Source organism: Acomys russatus, chromosome 16, assembly GCF_903995435.1.
Source record: "Acomys russatus chromosome 16, mAcoRus1.1, whole genome shotgun sequence".
Lineage (NCBI taxonomy): Eukaryota > Metazoa > Chordata > Mammalia > Rodentia > Muridae > Acomys > Acomys russatus.
In genome coordinates, this window is record NC_067152.1 from 35,973,341 (window position 1) to 35,990,121 (window position 16,781).

The following is a 16,781-nucleotide window of genomic DNA, read 5'->3' on the forward strand; positions in this document are numbered from 1 at the left end:
ACCCACTTCAGCACATTCACATACACCAGGACTGAGCATATCCTTTTTCAAAGTGAACTGGCAAGGCGGCCTACCAGGGAAAAGTGATTTTAAAAAATCATGTATCAGAGATCATGTCAGAAATAGCCCTGCTCCCCTTTCTAGGGGACCTACATGGAGACCAAGCTGCCCATTGGACACATCTATGTAGGGACCCTAGGTCCAGTCCATGCATGGTCCTTGGCTGGTGCTTCAGTCTCTGCAAACCCCTGTCCCGGGGCCCAGGTTAGTTGGCACTGTTAGTCTTCTTGTGGAGTTCCTATCCCCTCTGGGTCCTTCTCTCTTTTCCCCCATTCATCCACAAAGCTCCCTATGCCCCCCAATGTTTAGCTGTGAGTCTCAGCATCTGTTTCTATCCCTTGCTGGGCGGAGCCTCTCAGAGGACAGCCATGCTAGGATCCCATCTGAAAACATAGCAGAGTGTCATTAACAGTGTCAGGGATTGGCTCTCTCCCATGGAGTGCGTCTCAGGTTGGGCCAGGCACTGGTTGCACATCCCCTCAATCTCTGCTCTATCTTTATTCCTGCGCATCTGGTAGGCATATAGAACAGGATAACCATACTACAATTCACAGACCCAAAGAAGCCAAGGAACAAGGAAGGCCCAAGGGAGAATACTTTAATCTCACTCAGGAGGGGAAATGTGATACATAGCAGTTGGAGAGAGGGAACAGGATAGGAGAGGGAAGGTTGAGGGAAATGAGGGTGGAGATCAGATGTGGGGAGGGCAGGAGCTGGAGGACAGATGGCTTGCAGCAAGAACAGAAACTGTGGGCGGGGCATCTCTGAGACAAGCTGGAGACCTGTGACAGGGTAGGCTCCTGGGAGGATATGAGAGTGACTCTAGCAGAGACCCCTAGTATCCGGGCTCACGGAGACTCAAGACGACACCCTCTAACTAGACAGGACTCCTAGTGGAGAGAGGGGAACACCAACTCACCCACAAAAAACTTAGACCACCCCCCCAAAAGTATCATTTTTCTTAACCTGGAGAAAGTACTATTCGGGTAGTAAAGTGGTCTATCCTATCAGCATGTTCTCAGAGCGTTTCACTAAAAGATTGTTCACGGTGCAAATGAACAGTGTCTTAAAGGCCTGGTAGAGGCAAGCTGTGTAATGAGAGGATAAGTGCTCTGTTTGGGCTTTTGGCTTGTTGCAAGAAACACTTATTCTAGTGCTAACAAATACAGTGCTTTCACCTGGGTACGTGCTCAAAGGACTGGAAGTCTTAACACAGAAATGTTTGCATATCCATATTTACTGCTAGAATATTCCCAATAACAAAGAAACAGAACTCGCCCAGGGTTCTAACAACAGATGAATGGGGAAGGAGGATGGGGTATATACATGTGTGTGTGGGGGGTGGCGATTTTCTTCAGTTGTAAAGTAAAATAAAAGCATTTGCAGGAAAAAGGATGCAACTTACACTATTTCAAGTATCTCAGACTAAGACAATTTCCCCCTTATTTATGCTCATATGTAGATCCTAGACTCAGACTGTGTGAATCACACACACACACACATGCACGCATGCACACACACAGACACACACACATATGCACACACGCACACACACATGTACACACACACACACACGTAGTCTAGATTATAAAATTAGAAAAAGGATCATGAAAGAGGTAAAGGGGTCTGAAGATTGTTGTCCTGGTTGTTTTTATTAGTAGAACAGATACAATGAGCAATAGCCACTTTAGGAGAAAGGGTTTTATTTTAGCTGACAGGCTACAGTCCATCTCCAAAGCAAGGCAGGAACTCAAGGCAGGAACTAAAGCAGAGGTCGTGGAGGAGTGCTGCTTACTTGCTTGCTTGCCAGGATTTGCTCAGCTACCCTCCTTACACATCCCAGATTCACTTGTCTAGAGTTGGTACCACTGAGAGTGGGCCAGATACCCTTCTACCAACTGGCAGTCAAGCAAATGGCTGGGGCTAGAGAGATGGACCCATCCTATGAACACTGGCTGCTCTTCCAGAGGGCTTGGGTTCAATACCCAGCACAAGGAGACTCAACACTGTATATAATTCCAGTCTCTGGGCATATGATGCCGTCTTCTGGTCTCTATGGGCATTGCGTGTGGGCGATGCACAGATAAACATGCAAAGGAAATGCCTCACAGACAGGCTAACAGTTCCTCAACTAAGGCTCCCTTCTTCCAAGTAACTCTAGTCTGTGTCAAACTGAGAAAGACTAACGAGAACAACTAAGGAGAGAACATAGAAGGTGGCTTTGGAATACATGCTACATAAAAGCTGAAGAGGGCCAGTGGGCAAGAAGGTGACCAACGGGGGTAACTCAGGGGGACGAGGAGGAAAGGAGCAATACAGAAGGGTCAACAAAAAACAATGTATATATGAGAACACCACAATGAAGCCCATTATATTTTTGTTTCGTTTTCTTTTTTTCTGAGTGCAGATGTGTAGACACGTGCATGATACCACATGTGTGTGGGGTAAGAAAGCAACTTGAGAGATGGTTCTCTCAGGGGTACCCAGAGTTAAATTCTGGTCACCAGGCTTGACAACAGGGTGCCTTTACCTGCTGAGCCAGTTTTTCTGGCCTCAAGTAAAGTGCTTTTAATGTATTGACTTGTACCAATTAATTTGTCATTTATAAAGCCAGATAAATCAGCAGGGCCAGCATTAATGTCTCTTTTTGAAAATTAAAGACTTGGAGTCTTTGCTTAAGATCTACTGTAAGAATTCTCATAAATTGAGGGCAATTGATATTCACATATACTGTGAAGATACGACCCTAGCATCAAAGTAAATGTTTTCCCATAACTGCCTGTAAATGTTTGGTTAATTAGTGACAATTATAGTCATAATAAGAAAAATCTCATACATAAGGGTTCAGAGTAACTGTACTATGTTGCAGTAGATAGGTTGTAGCATTTACAGACTTGGTAAATAAAGACTTGCAAAGTTAATCCTTTTACCTGAGAGTACACCTTTGAATCAATTTTTGAAAACAAAAATTTCAGAAACGTTTCAGTGCATATGTAAATATACACTCAGTCATTTCATTATTGCGAGCATTTACTCCCACAAGTTTAAAGCTGTTTTTGTTGTCACAACAGACAAAACATTTCTCTGTAACTCAAAGTCTGCAAACTGTCAGAAAAGAAAAACCAATAAACGAAAAAGAGGTCAGAGTGAGTTACAAGAAAAACAAACACTGTGCTGTTGGGAAACCCATTGATTCTTTCCTCCCTAAAATCAATACCATTTAAACTATGCCTTACGTAGACAAGAAGGAAAGAAAATAGTTAATGTTTTGAGACTCAGGGGGAGAAAACTCGATCGTCTCTGCAGCTCAGAAGCATTGATAGGTACTATGAACACATTTGAAAGCATCACACTGTGTGAAAGGTGACTTGGTTGAGGGTGCCCTGGCTGCGTGTTCTAGCCTGCTTCTCACTTTGGCCATTACTGAAAAAAATCCTGACACGAGTTTCAAAAATACTTAGTGCTACATCTGAGATAAGTAAGGCCCGTTGATACTATTAAATACTGTCTTTAAAGAGGACGTGAGCTTGGAGATAGAGAGGCGGTTTCGAACTTCAGAGCTCTTCCTGTGGGAGGAGCTTCCACTTCACTGAGGAATCCAGTTCCTCTCCAAAGTCATCCAGCGCCTGCTCCTTGGAGAGCTCCAGGAAGACCTGGAAGGAAGGAAGAAAGGAGAGGCACGCCGCACTACCTTCTGTAGCAAATGACGCAAAATTTATATATACTGGTTATATGCTTTCTAAGCTTATTTGCTCTATTTTTTTATTAATTTATTCAGATTACAACTCAATTGTAATCCCATCACTTGTATCCACCCGTTCCTCCCCTCCCCTCCCGCGTTCACCCTATTCCCCTCCCCTAGGTCTATGACCGAGGGGGACCTCCTCCCCCCACTATATGGTCATAGGCTATCAAGTCTTGGTAGCCTGCTTGTCCTCTCTTTGAGTGCCATCAAGCCTCCCCCCCAAGGGGAAGTGGTCAAGTATGGGATACAGGGTGCATGTTTTTGCATGTGTATGCACGCATATATTCACGTCCATGTGTGCAGGTATCTGTGGAGGCCTGAAGTTGTTGCCAGGCTTCCTCTTCAGTGTCTCTGCACACTACAGTTACAGAGCCATGGGCACCCAGTTGAAGCTACAGCTCCCCAGGCAGCTAGCTCAGGTAGCCTGCTTGCCCTGATTAAGGATTTCACCTCTGCTTCCATGGTGCTAGAACTACAGGAGTCAGCCACGCCCGCTCTGTCTTATGTGGATTCTAGGGATTCAAACTTGTTCAGAGAGTACTTTGTCCACTGAGCCATCTCCCCTGCTCTAAACTTGATTTTCAGGATGATATGCAATCTTTTAAAATCACCCACCTGCTCCAGAGTGGACTGTGAGAGGCTGTATTCTTCCAAGTCAAAGTTCTCCTTCACTGTGTAAAGATGAACAGCCATTGAGAATGCATATTTTAATTCAAGGAATTTTACCAATTTATGTACACAAAGGACACACAAATAGTAACAATGTAAGATAATAGCTGGTTTTGAGTTAACTACTGGAAAGTAAAGACACCATTTGGTCATATAAAAAGATAGAAACACTGTTTTGTTTCTTGAGAGTTTTGGCAAAGGCACTAGAGGAGAGAAAAGAAGCATAAGGGTTACCAGAACAGTGATATGAAATAAAGCTAAGACATCAGAAGGCTTTTAAAGATAGGCTTTCTGGTATTCCAGAGAGGCAGCATTCCTGGAACATTAATCCTGTGCTGGAAAACTCCCATGTGCCTCCTACATCTGCCCTTCTTTTTCCTGCCCCAGAGGCTGGTGTTAAGCAATGTGTACCAGTGGGTTTTAGGCAGGAGGGGAAAAAGAAAAGAAAAAGGGTCATGGTGTTTCTTTTATCTTTTCTTTTTTCTTTTAAAGGTTGTTTATTTTTAATTTACTCCTTTCACATCCCTATTGCAGTCCCCTCCTTCATCTCCTCCGGATCCCACACTCTCTCCCTATTTCCCCTTTTCCCCTGCCACCACCCCTAGTCCTCAGAAAGGGAGAGCCCTACTTCCTTACCACGAATATATCCCAGCCTATCAAGTATAATCAAGACTGCTTGAATCCTCTTCCTCTGTGGCCTTGCAAGGCCACCCTACGAGGGGGAAATGACCAACGAGTGGGCAATAGGGTCCATGTCAGAGGCAGCCCCTACTCCCCATATTATGGGGCTCACATAGAGACTGTGCTATGTATCTATCGCCCACATCTGAGCAGGAGGTCTAGGTCTTCTCCATGCACAGTCATCAGTCTCTGTAGGTCCCCTGGGCCCAGATTTGTTCGCTCAGTTGGTCTTCTTGTGGAACTTCTGTCCCCTTCAGGTGCTTCTGTCCCCTAACTCTTCCCTGAGTCACCCTGAGCTCTGCCCCAAAGTTTGGCTGTGAGTCTCAGCATCCGCTTCGATCTCCTGCTGGGTGCAGTCTTTGAGAGGACCTCTGCCCTGTTCCCTGTCTTCAGGCACTTCCAGTGTCTATTCTAACTGCCATTCTGAATGAGCATTAAGCATCCTCCCAAGGGTTCTCCCTGTTTACGCCTGTGGATTGTAGTGTGGTTATCCTGTATTATACGGCTAATATCTGCTTGTGAGTATATACCATGCAAGTCGTTCTGGGTATGGGTTAGCTCACTCAACATGATCTTTTCTAGTTCCAACCATTTGCCTGAAAATTTCAAGATGTGTTTGTTTTTAACGGCTGGATAAATGTGTAAATGTGCGGCAATTTCTTTATCCATCCTTTGTTTGAAGGACAGCTAGGTTGTTTCTTGACACAAAGTCTCTTGACTGGCAGCCGCTATTTCTCTCTCAAGGTAATAAATTCTACACCATTCTGCCTCTGGCTGCGTCTGTCTCTTTGGATCTAATGGCAGTGGTAACCGCTGTGCTTATCTATAGCCTCAAGATGATGTACTGTGTTCCTATATAGTAATTCCAGATGTGCTAACTACAGTGCCCATGATCAACCATGCTGCCATGTTACCTCCTCTCTCTTCCCCTTACACTCTACCTTAAAGGGATCCCTAATATCAGCTTACAAGCCTAGGAGAGAACATAGTTAGTAGAGAGATTAAATAAATCCTGGCAACCTTCCTGGCTTTGGCAAGTGTGACCTGAGAGAGGAAAGACCCTGGCGTTGTGCTGGAGTTTGCGTTACCCACGTTTGATCTGGTGGCATGCAGATGCTCATGGAGCATGCATTGCTCCTCAAAACCTCTGAGTTCCGCTCCTTCAGTAAGCCTATTGAAACTGAGAAAATAATGGTGTCTAGTGACGCATGAGGAAATGTTAACTGCATGCCTAAATTTGGCACTTTGGATCATCTTCCCATAATGAGGTAGAAAATTTGGCATTAAAAAATGTTTAAAAATTCCCCCAAAATAAGAACCTCAATGAGAGTGTACAGTGAGATAAGAATAGGAAACCTCGATGGGTGACCCTAACCATGTATCAAGAAGAAGACACAAGCTGGGAAGTGTGAGTCTTCAACAGAAGGTGGTTGGCAAGGCTGAAAGCACAGCATGAGAAAGGGCGTGAGGACTACTACAGTGTGACTCTGAAACATCCTTCACTAGCTATCCAAACACTCCCCAGTTTGTGACACTAACTTGAAAGCTATAGGTAGCTTTAAGAGATGAGAGCTGCCTGGGGGAAGTAGGTCACGACAGGTGAGCCTTCGAAGACCATGCTTACTCTTGGCTCTGAACTGTTTCCTCTGCTGCTGGTAACATGCTCCCATCTGTCATGCTTCTCCTGATGTGATGGACTGCAATTGTCTAGGACCAGGAGCCAAGTTAAGTCCTTCCACCCATAAGTTATTTCTGGTATGTATTTGACTATAATAACACAGAGGTAATACTGAAACTGGTACCAGAAGTGGGGTCATTTCTGTGATTAAACACGACTGTTTGGTCCTCAGACTTTTGAAATTGGTTTGTGGGAGAAATCTGGAAAAGTTTGGGGAGAGGGCTAGAAAAGCCCTAGGGTGCTATAAAACAGAGCTTATGGGACCTTCTGATGGAAGACCCAGATGACAGTAGACATGCAGCTAGTAAACGCTATTCTGTGAGGCCTCAGATGAAAACAAACGCTCTGCTGGGAGTTAGCCTAGAAGTCAATTGTGTGACTTCTGGAAATGATGTCTGTTACAGTTTGTGCCCTGAGAATTTGAGTGAAGCTAAATTCAAGGTAATAGATTGATTAATTGTGTGGGGAAATTTTGGGGACAGAGCAGCATTCAGAATACAGCATAATAACAATTTTACAAAGAGAGACGGGAAGAAGTAGAATAAACATTTCTGAAAAAGTGTGCATTTAAAGTTGCTGTAGACAAAGCCGGTGCAGAAAGGGTGGCTGCAACTGTTAGAGTCATTCGTGCTATGAAAGAGAAATAATGGGAAAAATAAGAAAGTTGCCTTGAGGGACAGACTACTTCCATAAAAGACCCCAAGGTAAGCGACTGAGCGGTAAGAGCATCAGCACTCTGCTGATGCAGGATCGTGGAGAGAACCTTCTTGTTTCAGCTACCCAGGCACTCAGAGCCTGTTGCGGCCTCGGTGAAAGAGCAGCTGGCTATTTCTCAAGCCAACAGCAGAACGTGGAACCATTCACGTGGCGCAAGTTTTGCATGCGCTCCTAATGCAAAAGTTACAAAGTGACCGGGGCTTGTGCCAAGGTTCCTGAGAAACGTGTAGGAGGCCAGGCAATGTGTAGTAGAGTCAGATTCCTGGGCAGAACACGCATGAAGCTTTGACGTGTGGTGCCTATGTTGTGGTGAAGACTTTAGTATGTTGCAAATACCAGAGGTGAAGAACATCTACAGAGGGACGCTGCAGACATTGAGTAGGACAGGACCGAGAAGGCGGTCAAATGAGCTACCGATGGCAGGCCAATAGGGAGGAGGAAACCAAATTCTGTACGCAGTTGCCTCATGCCAAAACATGCTCTGCATGTCCTGACACGTAGCTGCAATAATCAGTGTGACTTGCTGTGTGGTTTGGTTTCGGTTTTGTGCGATTTCTGCTGGCTATCTTTCTGTTACTCACCTTTAAATAGAAATATTTTCTCTGAGCCATCATTTATTGGGTGTCTGTAGCTTTCTTTTTTATTATACCAGGGCTCACAATTCAGTTTTTTTAGAGTCATAAGAAAGACTTTTGCACAGTATTGGGACTTTTAAGGGTTAAGGGGACTTTTGAACTTAGTCTGAATGCCTTTTGCACTTTGAGACGGAGAAGCCAAATCACTGCTTGTCAGGAAGCACTGGATTAGTTGTCTCAGCAATTCATTGTGTATCGTGAACATTACGTTAATTTTGGAGCTGGCTTATATTTTTATGGTTTTTGGAGTATTATTTCTAAACATTCACTTACGTCTCTCCAATTTGAAGAAAGCCTGTGATAGAGGTCGTACGTCCTCAAGAGGCAACTTATAGGCCATTAGAAAGGAGTACCTGTAAAGAGGGAAGGGGGTGAGCTCTGTGATGAGTACATGTCTGAATGCAAACACCAATCTTATCAGCAATTTGCGTAAATAACGTACATCTTATGACTTGGAGATATCTGTACTTCAAGTGCTCTTTGATCAACAAGACGTGAGTCTATGAGGAGAAAGACTGGGACACAAGGGAAGAAATAAATGGCATGATGATGATGCCTTGAGAAGGGGGGACCCAAGACTGCTCTTCCATCTTAAGAAGAAGAAGAGGATGACTAAGTAGACCCTGCTGGTTATTTGGTTTTGCTTAATCTACCCGAGCCTCGAGCACCATGACTCACACAGATGCTGAGGGACAGCATTCGTGGAACCCTGACGACTGCGTAGTACCACCACTGGGCTCTATCTGGGCATCTCCTTTAATATGAATGGTTTGACCCTCTAGCAAGGGTCACCGAGGTAGTATAGGCACAAACATAGACTAGTCACTGGCACACTTCAGAGCCACACAAATGCTAATTCTCTCACAAAAGCCAGCCTCCAGCGAGGAGTTTATTGTATTAGTTTGCCTGTGGCAGCCCTTGGAACAGAGGCTCTCTCTTAGTTGTGAAGGTACTCACATTTACTAAAATTAAAAACAATAAAAAGAAAGAACTTTCACTTCTCATTATCCTTTAAAAAAAAAAAACTCCAAGAATAAAGACTAAAATAATACATATGTCTTACCTTTCCTGCCGAGCAGCCTGGGGGAAGAGCCTCATGATCTCCATGTTGAGGGGCTCCACCTGTGCGGGGGTCTTCACTTTCATCTCCAGCAGGTAATCTTTGCCAAATTTACTTTTCAGATGTTGGATAGACCCAATACATCTGGAGAGAGATATGAGAAAGCTAAAGTCACACAGGGCAAGAAGTTATCTATGGTTAGTACAATTCAGCATCTGGATGCTAGGGCCAGGGACAGGCAGAAAGTGGCACAGACTTTCCAGCTCCTCACAGTGGACAGTGTTTATTCATCATATAAGGCGACCTGGGGGGGTCAATGGCAGGTCTGAAAGGTACTCACCTCAGCCTCCCAGATACCATGATGGCCACACGGTCACACACAGCCTCCGCCTCTGCCATGTAATGAGTGGTCAGGAGGACACCTTTCTCGGTGTTTGTAACAGTGGCCCGGATTGCCTGCCTAGAGTTAGGTTGAGGAGAATAAATAAGTTTTGGCTAAAACATATAATTTGGAAATTATTTGGGGCTGAACACTGGGGAAAAAAGGTTGCTCTCTCAGAAATGCTGAACATCAGGAGAATTAATGAGAAGGCAAAAGGAAGAAAGTGAGCACTTATTAGAATATGTGATAATCATAAAATATACTGCAATAACACAACATGACTGATTTTAGAAATTTCATAAAGTAATTAACATACTGAGGATTCAGGTTTTTGTTTTAGTGTCCATGACCATGTTGCTGTTATCGCAGAAGGATTTGAAAATTAATAATTGGGTGAACCAGCTATGCCCTATGCATATTCAGAAGATCTAAAAGGACAAAATTATTACAATGGGTATAAATTCCTTAGATGAAAGAAATGACTTTTTTTTTTTTAACCAGTAATGGTCAGATATGAAATTGCATACTTTTTCTGTTAGTGTTGCTTTTCCTGGTAATGGATGAATGTCTTTAAGTAAACTATATTGAAAGTCAATTTTTTTACGAGCTCCAAAAATCCACACCAGTGTGGCTGCTGAGATCTCACCACATTTGCTGCTGCCCTTCAGGGTCCATTCCTGTGGATGGCTCATCCAGAAGCACCACAGATGGGTTCCCCAGGATGCTCAGCACAAAGCACAGCTGCAACAAGAAGGACAACCTGTCTGTCATCAGCCTCCAGGGTGCAGAAGGGCATCCTGGACCTTGTACATACCTTTCTCTTCATTCCCTCTGATAGGGTCTTTACCAGGGCCTTCAACTGGTCCTGCAGTTTGAATGCATTCGCCAACCTGAGAAACACACGAGTCCATCTTTATTACACACGAGGAGGAAGCAACGCAGCAAGCAAGTCTGAACAATACTATAGTGGTGAGAGTTTTAAAAAAAAAATCAACAGAGTGATCACAAATTTGATACCCCTGAAGTTATTGCTAATGTTTAGACAGTTTGATAACCAAACATTCATGTGATTCCTAGGTGGTGATGTCAGGACACAGTGCGGGTCATTAAAAGCTGTAGAGACTGGGGGAAAGTCCGGAGAGCAGCAGTTCCCAAGCTGTGGGTCATGACCCCTGTGGAGGTCACATGTCAGATAATTAAATTACGATTCATGTAGTAGTAGCAAAATTACAGTATAAAGTAGCAACAAAATAATTTATAGTTGGTGGTCATTGTAACATGATGGTCTAAGCAGTAGGAAGGTTGTGAACTGTAGAGTGACTATCTTGTGTATTGTATAGATGTAATGTCTGTCATTAATAAATCTGATGACCTGTAGCTTAGGCAGAAAATAGAAGGTGGGTCATCTGATAGGAAAAAAGGATTCTGTGAGAGAGACAGATGTGGGAGATTTGCTAGCAAATATGAGGAAGACAGACACATGGGACCTGAGCACAGGTAATCATCCCCATGACAGAATTAAGAATAGACTAAATGGGTTACTTTAAGTTATGAACTAGCCAGAGAAAAGCCAAGCTATATGGCCTAGGTATTTTGCAAATATATTTTGAGTCTCAGGAGTCTGTACTCCAGGAGCTTGGGGACAGAAGGAAAAACCACCTGCAAGAAAGAAGCAATGCTCTAGAGAAACAGAGCTGTGTTTTCCAGAAAGGATTGCCTCTCTCTAGTTTTCTGCCTGGTCATATCACCTCTCCCTCATCACAATCCTGCACTGATATCATTGCTATTTGAGCCTTACCAGACACTAGACAAAAGGCTGACATCTTGAACTTTCACCTCGAAAGCTGAGTTAAATAAATAAACCTCTTTCCTTCAAATGCATCCAGACTCATGAATTTCATTAGAACAACATAAAGCTGGCTTATACTGATTTTTATAGCCCTTTTTGGTCATCACACTCTTATTTCCAGTATTCTTTTCCATGTTTCCCCACCACGATGGACTCTTCCCACCTGCAGATAAGCCCAATAAATATTTTCTTCTAAAAAATAGAAAGAAAATTTGTAAACTTCTCTCTCTCTAGGCTTAAATTGAGAGAAGTCAACCGTGAACTAGGTTCTAGATGACCAAGTCTCTCACAAGCAAAGATTCACTAGTTACAAGCTCCTGACTTTAGTTTTGTGTGAACACCACTAATAGGATACCACCCCCTGAACAGGAAATGAGTGTGGCTTTTCCATGTACCGCATAATGGTGTCCAAGGCATCCTTTTTCTTCAGTCCTTTCACAGCAGCATACACCTCCAGGTGGTCCTTCACTGTCATCATGGGCCAGAGCACATTCTCCTGAGGGCAGCACCCCAAGAACCCAAGGGCAGCACCTTCACTACTCCCTTTCAAAAGTACCTACACACACAAAAAAAATTTTCTCAGATTCTGTTCAAAACTGCATATGTATGTGCATGTAAGTGATACTGATGATATTCTCCTCATGCACATGGGCACTGAAAGCTAATAGTAAAAATACAATCGCTGGAACATGACCATTGTCATAATGACAACACCAGTTGACATGCCAAGCCAGATAGGGGAAAGTCTACATGGTTCTAAAGTCCAGATGAAGAGCTACATCTTGTTAATGGTTGTTGCTGAGAGAGGAAGAATCCATTTCCTCCAGGGATATGCTCCCTCATGGGTTGTCTAAACATAAGTGGCCTGGACACATGTTCATGTGAACAATGCTAAACAAACTCAATAGTTGTATGTATGTGTGTATGTATTTATATATGTACATATGTGTGTGCATATACATGCATGGGTGTGTGTATGTGTGTGTGTATACATGTAGCAATGATAATTAAAGAAGAGACCATGAGTTTGAGGAGTAGGGGTGGAACTTTGAAAAAGTTGGAGAGGTAGGGGAAGGGGCAGAAATAATGTGCATGCCATTCTCATGTATGAAGTTCACACAAAAACATCATTAAAGACTTAAATGATCACTTAGCTCTGGGGGAATGATGACTTTCTCAATATTTAGAAATATTTAAATATCCCACATTGTTATATCTTAGCATTATAGTTTAGACTTTATGACTAAATCCAGCACTGCAGTTCAAGTTAATATGGCCAGTATGTGGCCTATTACTTGAGTTCTCGCATTGATCCGAACGTTCAGAACAATGGGTTTTCGTTAAGCATTCTGTTTCCCCAGAGGTCAGTGGTTTCCAGTGAAGGCACTCCTCCTCTCAGGGCTCATCTCACACTTTCTGGAGACACAGATATTTGCTTGTCAAAAGTGTTTATATCTGTGGTGGAAACGATACCACTGGCATCTAGTGGGTAGGAGGCATAAATGCTATTAAATAGCCTACTGTACACATTTACTCAATCCACAATGCCATTAATTCTCAAGCTGAGCAGCCCCAAAGAGATGAATAAAGAAAAAATCCCTTGGCAATATATCTACCACATGAAAGACAATAAAATGATAATATCTATTATTTTGATGAGATCAGCACTGTGCTGTCTATACCAGCTAATGTGTGCTTGGTGATTCTATGTGCTGGAGCCCAAGCATTTAATAAATCTTATTAGAATATCCATTAAAACCCTTACAGTTAGCTGTGTCCCTATCAGATATGTGAACCTAATGCAACCATGGACTTAGAAATTTGCACAAAGGTCACAGAAGGTCAACTTGGGAACTGAAAATAGGATCAACTTAGAACCTAAGCCTTTAACCTTGATGATCTGTTATTGTCTCTCATTGGCACAAAAGAGGGGATAAAGTTAACTTTGCCATGCAGAACTTTCATTCTAGAGAGAAAACAGAAAATAAAGAAGCTGAAACGTGCGTAGACTGGTTACACTCTCTTCGTAGTGCTTTCTTGAAAATGCATTCATCTGATATATAACTTAGTAAAGTGATGAGTACAGGCAATAAATGGCCCTTTGGGCAGGTGGAACTTAGAGTGACACTGAGGAGGCAGCCAAGCACCTGGAGATTGCTCTTTCCCCTGGGAGAGCAAGCCCACATACTCTACAGTGAGAACGCCAAAAGCCAACCCAAGAGAGAGAGAGAGAGAGAGAGAGAGAGAGAGAGAGAGAGAGAGAGAGAGAGAGAGAGAGAGAGAGAAAGGCAGTTGGCACAGCCCTCACTGTGCTAAGCCATCTGCAGCCATAGTAGAGTTTGGACCACCTATGGTAACAGTCTGTAACCAGGAGGGTGCTTTCATTTGCATTTTTCAAGGACTGCTCCAGTGGCTGCATCAGATAAGACTGGAAACAAAAAGGCAGTTCATGAAGCTTCTCTAGCAATCAGTACCATGTACAACAATCCTTCATGGATCTTCCCTCCGATCTTAGCCTCAGATCGAATGGCAACACTATTTTCCTCTGAAATTGTAACCCGTTGGTTTCTGTCCGTCATCTTATCTAACTTGGCCTATAAGAGTGCAACTTATGTACATTTTAATATTTTATCTTAGACTATGGGAGATTGTTTTGCTTGTCTCTAATGTCTGTCATCTTAGGAAATTCTAGACCTCCTGCATAGCAACAGGCTGTGCACGGAGACCTCCCATACATTCCCAGTAGCCCCTGAAGCTGCCAGTGTCTCTCCTGTCACTGGAGACATTGTCCCACCATCTGGCCAGGATGTGTCTCAGTTATTACAAGAAAATTTTACTGGCTGCCGTCTTTGCAAAGACAGCGGTGGCCTCTTGGTACACAAATGGCACACAGTATTGAATTGCAGCATGGAGCCAGAGAATAGTTATGAAATATGGAGCTTTGTGACTGGAGCCACATTAGCAAGGCTTGTTGAGATCTTAACAGTGGTCTTCAGTATATTACTAGATGAGACAATTCAGTTTACCAAGTTGTTGGGAAAAATAATAAAGCAATGGTCTCTTCCTTGAAAGTATGCATGAGTGTGTGTGTGTGTGTGTGTGTTTGTATCATGCTTTATGTTTGTATTATATAATCTTTATTAATATTTCTATCTCTACTCAGCCAATGGCACTATACTGATAATATTAACCCTTCTCTAATTATTTTTTGCACTAAGTATAAAACAATTTAATCAATCATCTTTAATGCATGTCACTATAGTTGATTAAAGACCACCAATGTATTTTTAGCTTGCTATGGATGACCATTGCAAAATATTTGATCTATTCAGCATTATGGAACATGTTTCTGTGTGTATTACTGACCTGACCTGCAGTTGGCATCGTGTCTCCCGTTATCATACTGATAGTTGTACTTTTACCAGCTCCATTGTGTCCTAAGAGCCCTAGAACTTCACCTGAAAGAAACAGGCATGCCTTTAAAAAATAAAACTGAATACAATTTTCAGACTCTCCCTATAGAGAGAGTACACAAAATGAACTATACACATTATTTCAGTCTCTGACTCTGTCTGTCTGTCTGTCTGTCTCTCTCTCTCTCTTTCTGTCTCTCTGTCTGTCTGTCTGTCTGTCTCTCTCTCTCTTTCTGTCTGTCTGTCTGTCTCTGTCTCTGTCCCTCCCTCCCTCCCCTCCACCTCTCTCTCTCCTTCCCTCCCCTCCCCCTCTCTCTCTCTCTCTCTCTCTCTCTCTCTCTCTCTCTCACACACACACACACACACACACACAAACACACAAACAAACAACACGTCATTACTAGTTTCATCTTATAGAGGAGAAATGCGAGTATTAAAGAACGCAGATAATTTGCCTAAGGTAAGTTAAGAGACTGAAGTAGAAATCCAAAGAACACTAACTTCAGTTACTCAAAACTTCCATAACTAACACCATTATTTTAACCTGAGATAGGTTCTTACTACATAGTCCAGACTGCACTGGGCCTCATGTGTGCAGCCCAGGCTGGCCTTGAACTTGTTACACTATTCTCCCTTTAGCCTTCCGTTCTGATGTGATAGGCACGAATTGTTACACTTAACTGCTTGTTAAGAATGAAAGATACACTCCTGTGACTTGGTTAGTCCTAGCTATTGTGACCATTTTTACTTTAACCCGATACCAGAACTTAGAACATACCATCAGTAAAATGTTTGCCTAGCATGCATACGGCTGTGGGTTTTATCCTCAATACCAAAAAGTAAATAAATATTTAATAATGAAGTAAAATTTATGTTATCCTTTTTTACCTCTTTTAGTAGGATTTAAGAGAAAGACCATAACACTGTCTTCCTTTGCAAAGAAAAACTGTTGTATCCACACTGAGGCTTGTTGAAGGGCACAGCCTGACTCCACTGGTGAGCCAGCTGCCTCTCAGCGCTCACCAACAGTTGGTCCCCATCTCAGACCTCATAGCCCCTTAGAAAGAGCCAGTCTTCTGAGCCCACAGGAGCTCTATGGATAGAACTGTGGTTCCCAACCTTTTCTAACACAGAAGGAAATGTTCCTCGTGGCAATCTTTTTCTTCGTTTTGGAAAAGCATTTTTTCTTTTTGCCTGTATATTCCTTCCGCAGACAGCTAGCAACAATGACCGGTTTCTGTGAAAAGACATGAATATCAGTGTAGCATTCCTTTTGTTCTCCACTGACGGACTGCCTCACAACTCTTCCACCAGGCCTTTCATTGTATAGAATGACAAGAAAACCACGCCTTCCACAAACTGCTATTTTCAAATGAACCATCCCTAGTCCCTCATGGGAATTTAGTTAGCAGTGCTGTGTGTGATTTGGGCTTACCATTCTACAGTGAGATGAGGCCACTCACATAAACCAATATTTGTCAACACACATATATATGCATACCAAAACATCTAGATGCAGGCACACACACATGAACACACACATGTGTGCACACACATGTGCATGCACAGGCACAGACACAAGCACAAGAGAACTCTATTCTGAATTGTTTACAACCTGCTTAATTTGGATGATAAAAGCTGGGGCTAAAGAGATAGTTCAGTGGTTAAAAGTACTCGCTGCTGTTGCAGAGCACTGGGTTTGGTTCTCAGCACCCACATGAAGTGGCTCAGAACTGCCTAGAACTCCAGTTCTATGGGGACTCCGATGCCCTCATCTGTCCTCGAGCATTTATGGGCATCTATATAAAATGATGTACATGGCACATACATATACTCACACACACACATGTACACATAAAATACAAAACAAATCTTTAAAAGAAACTCATTAA

General features: G+C 43.0%; 1 protein-coding gene across 1 annotated transcript in view; it reads right to left on the reverse strand.

Moving 5' to 3' along the window:
• Nucleotides 1-3,602: 3,602 nt before the first annotated feature.
• The window catches only part of Abca9 (ATP binding cassette subfamily A member 9), a 79,521-nt gene continuing 66,342 nt past the window's right edge, over nucleotides 3,603-16,781 (reverse strand). Inside the window, exons 30-39 of the mRNA XM_051158963.1 lie at nucleotides 16,009-16,126; nucleotides 14,843-14,934; nucleotides 11,872-12,032; nucleotides 10,442-10,517; nucleotides 10,274-10,368; nucleotides 9,586-9,705; nucleotides 9,249-9,389; nucleotides 8,459-8,538; nucleotides 4,421-4,476; nucleotides 3,603-3,713 (exon numbers count right to left, since the gene is read on the reverse strand). Coding sequence (XP_051014920.1) covers nucleotides 3,615-3,713; nucleotides 4,421-4,476; nucleotides 8,459-8,538; nucleotides 9,249-9,389; nucleotides 9,586-9,705; nucleotides 10,274-10,368; nucleotides 10,442-10,517; nucleotides 11,872-12,032; nucleotides 14,843-14,934; nucleotides 16,009-16,126 — 1,038 coding nt within the window. The 3' untranslated portion in view covers nucleotides 3,603-3,614. The remainder of the gene's footprint in view (nucleotides 3,714-4,420; nucleotides 4,477-8,458; nucleotides 8,539-9,248; nucleotides 9,390-9,585; nucleotides 9,706-10,273; nucleotides 10,369-10,441; nucleotides 10,518-11,871; nucleotides 12,033-14,842; nucleotides 14,935-16,008; nucleotides 16,127-16,781) is intronic.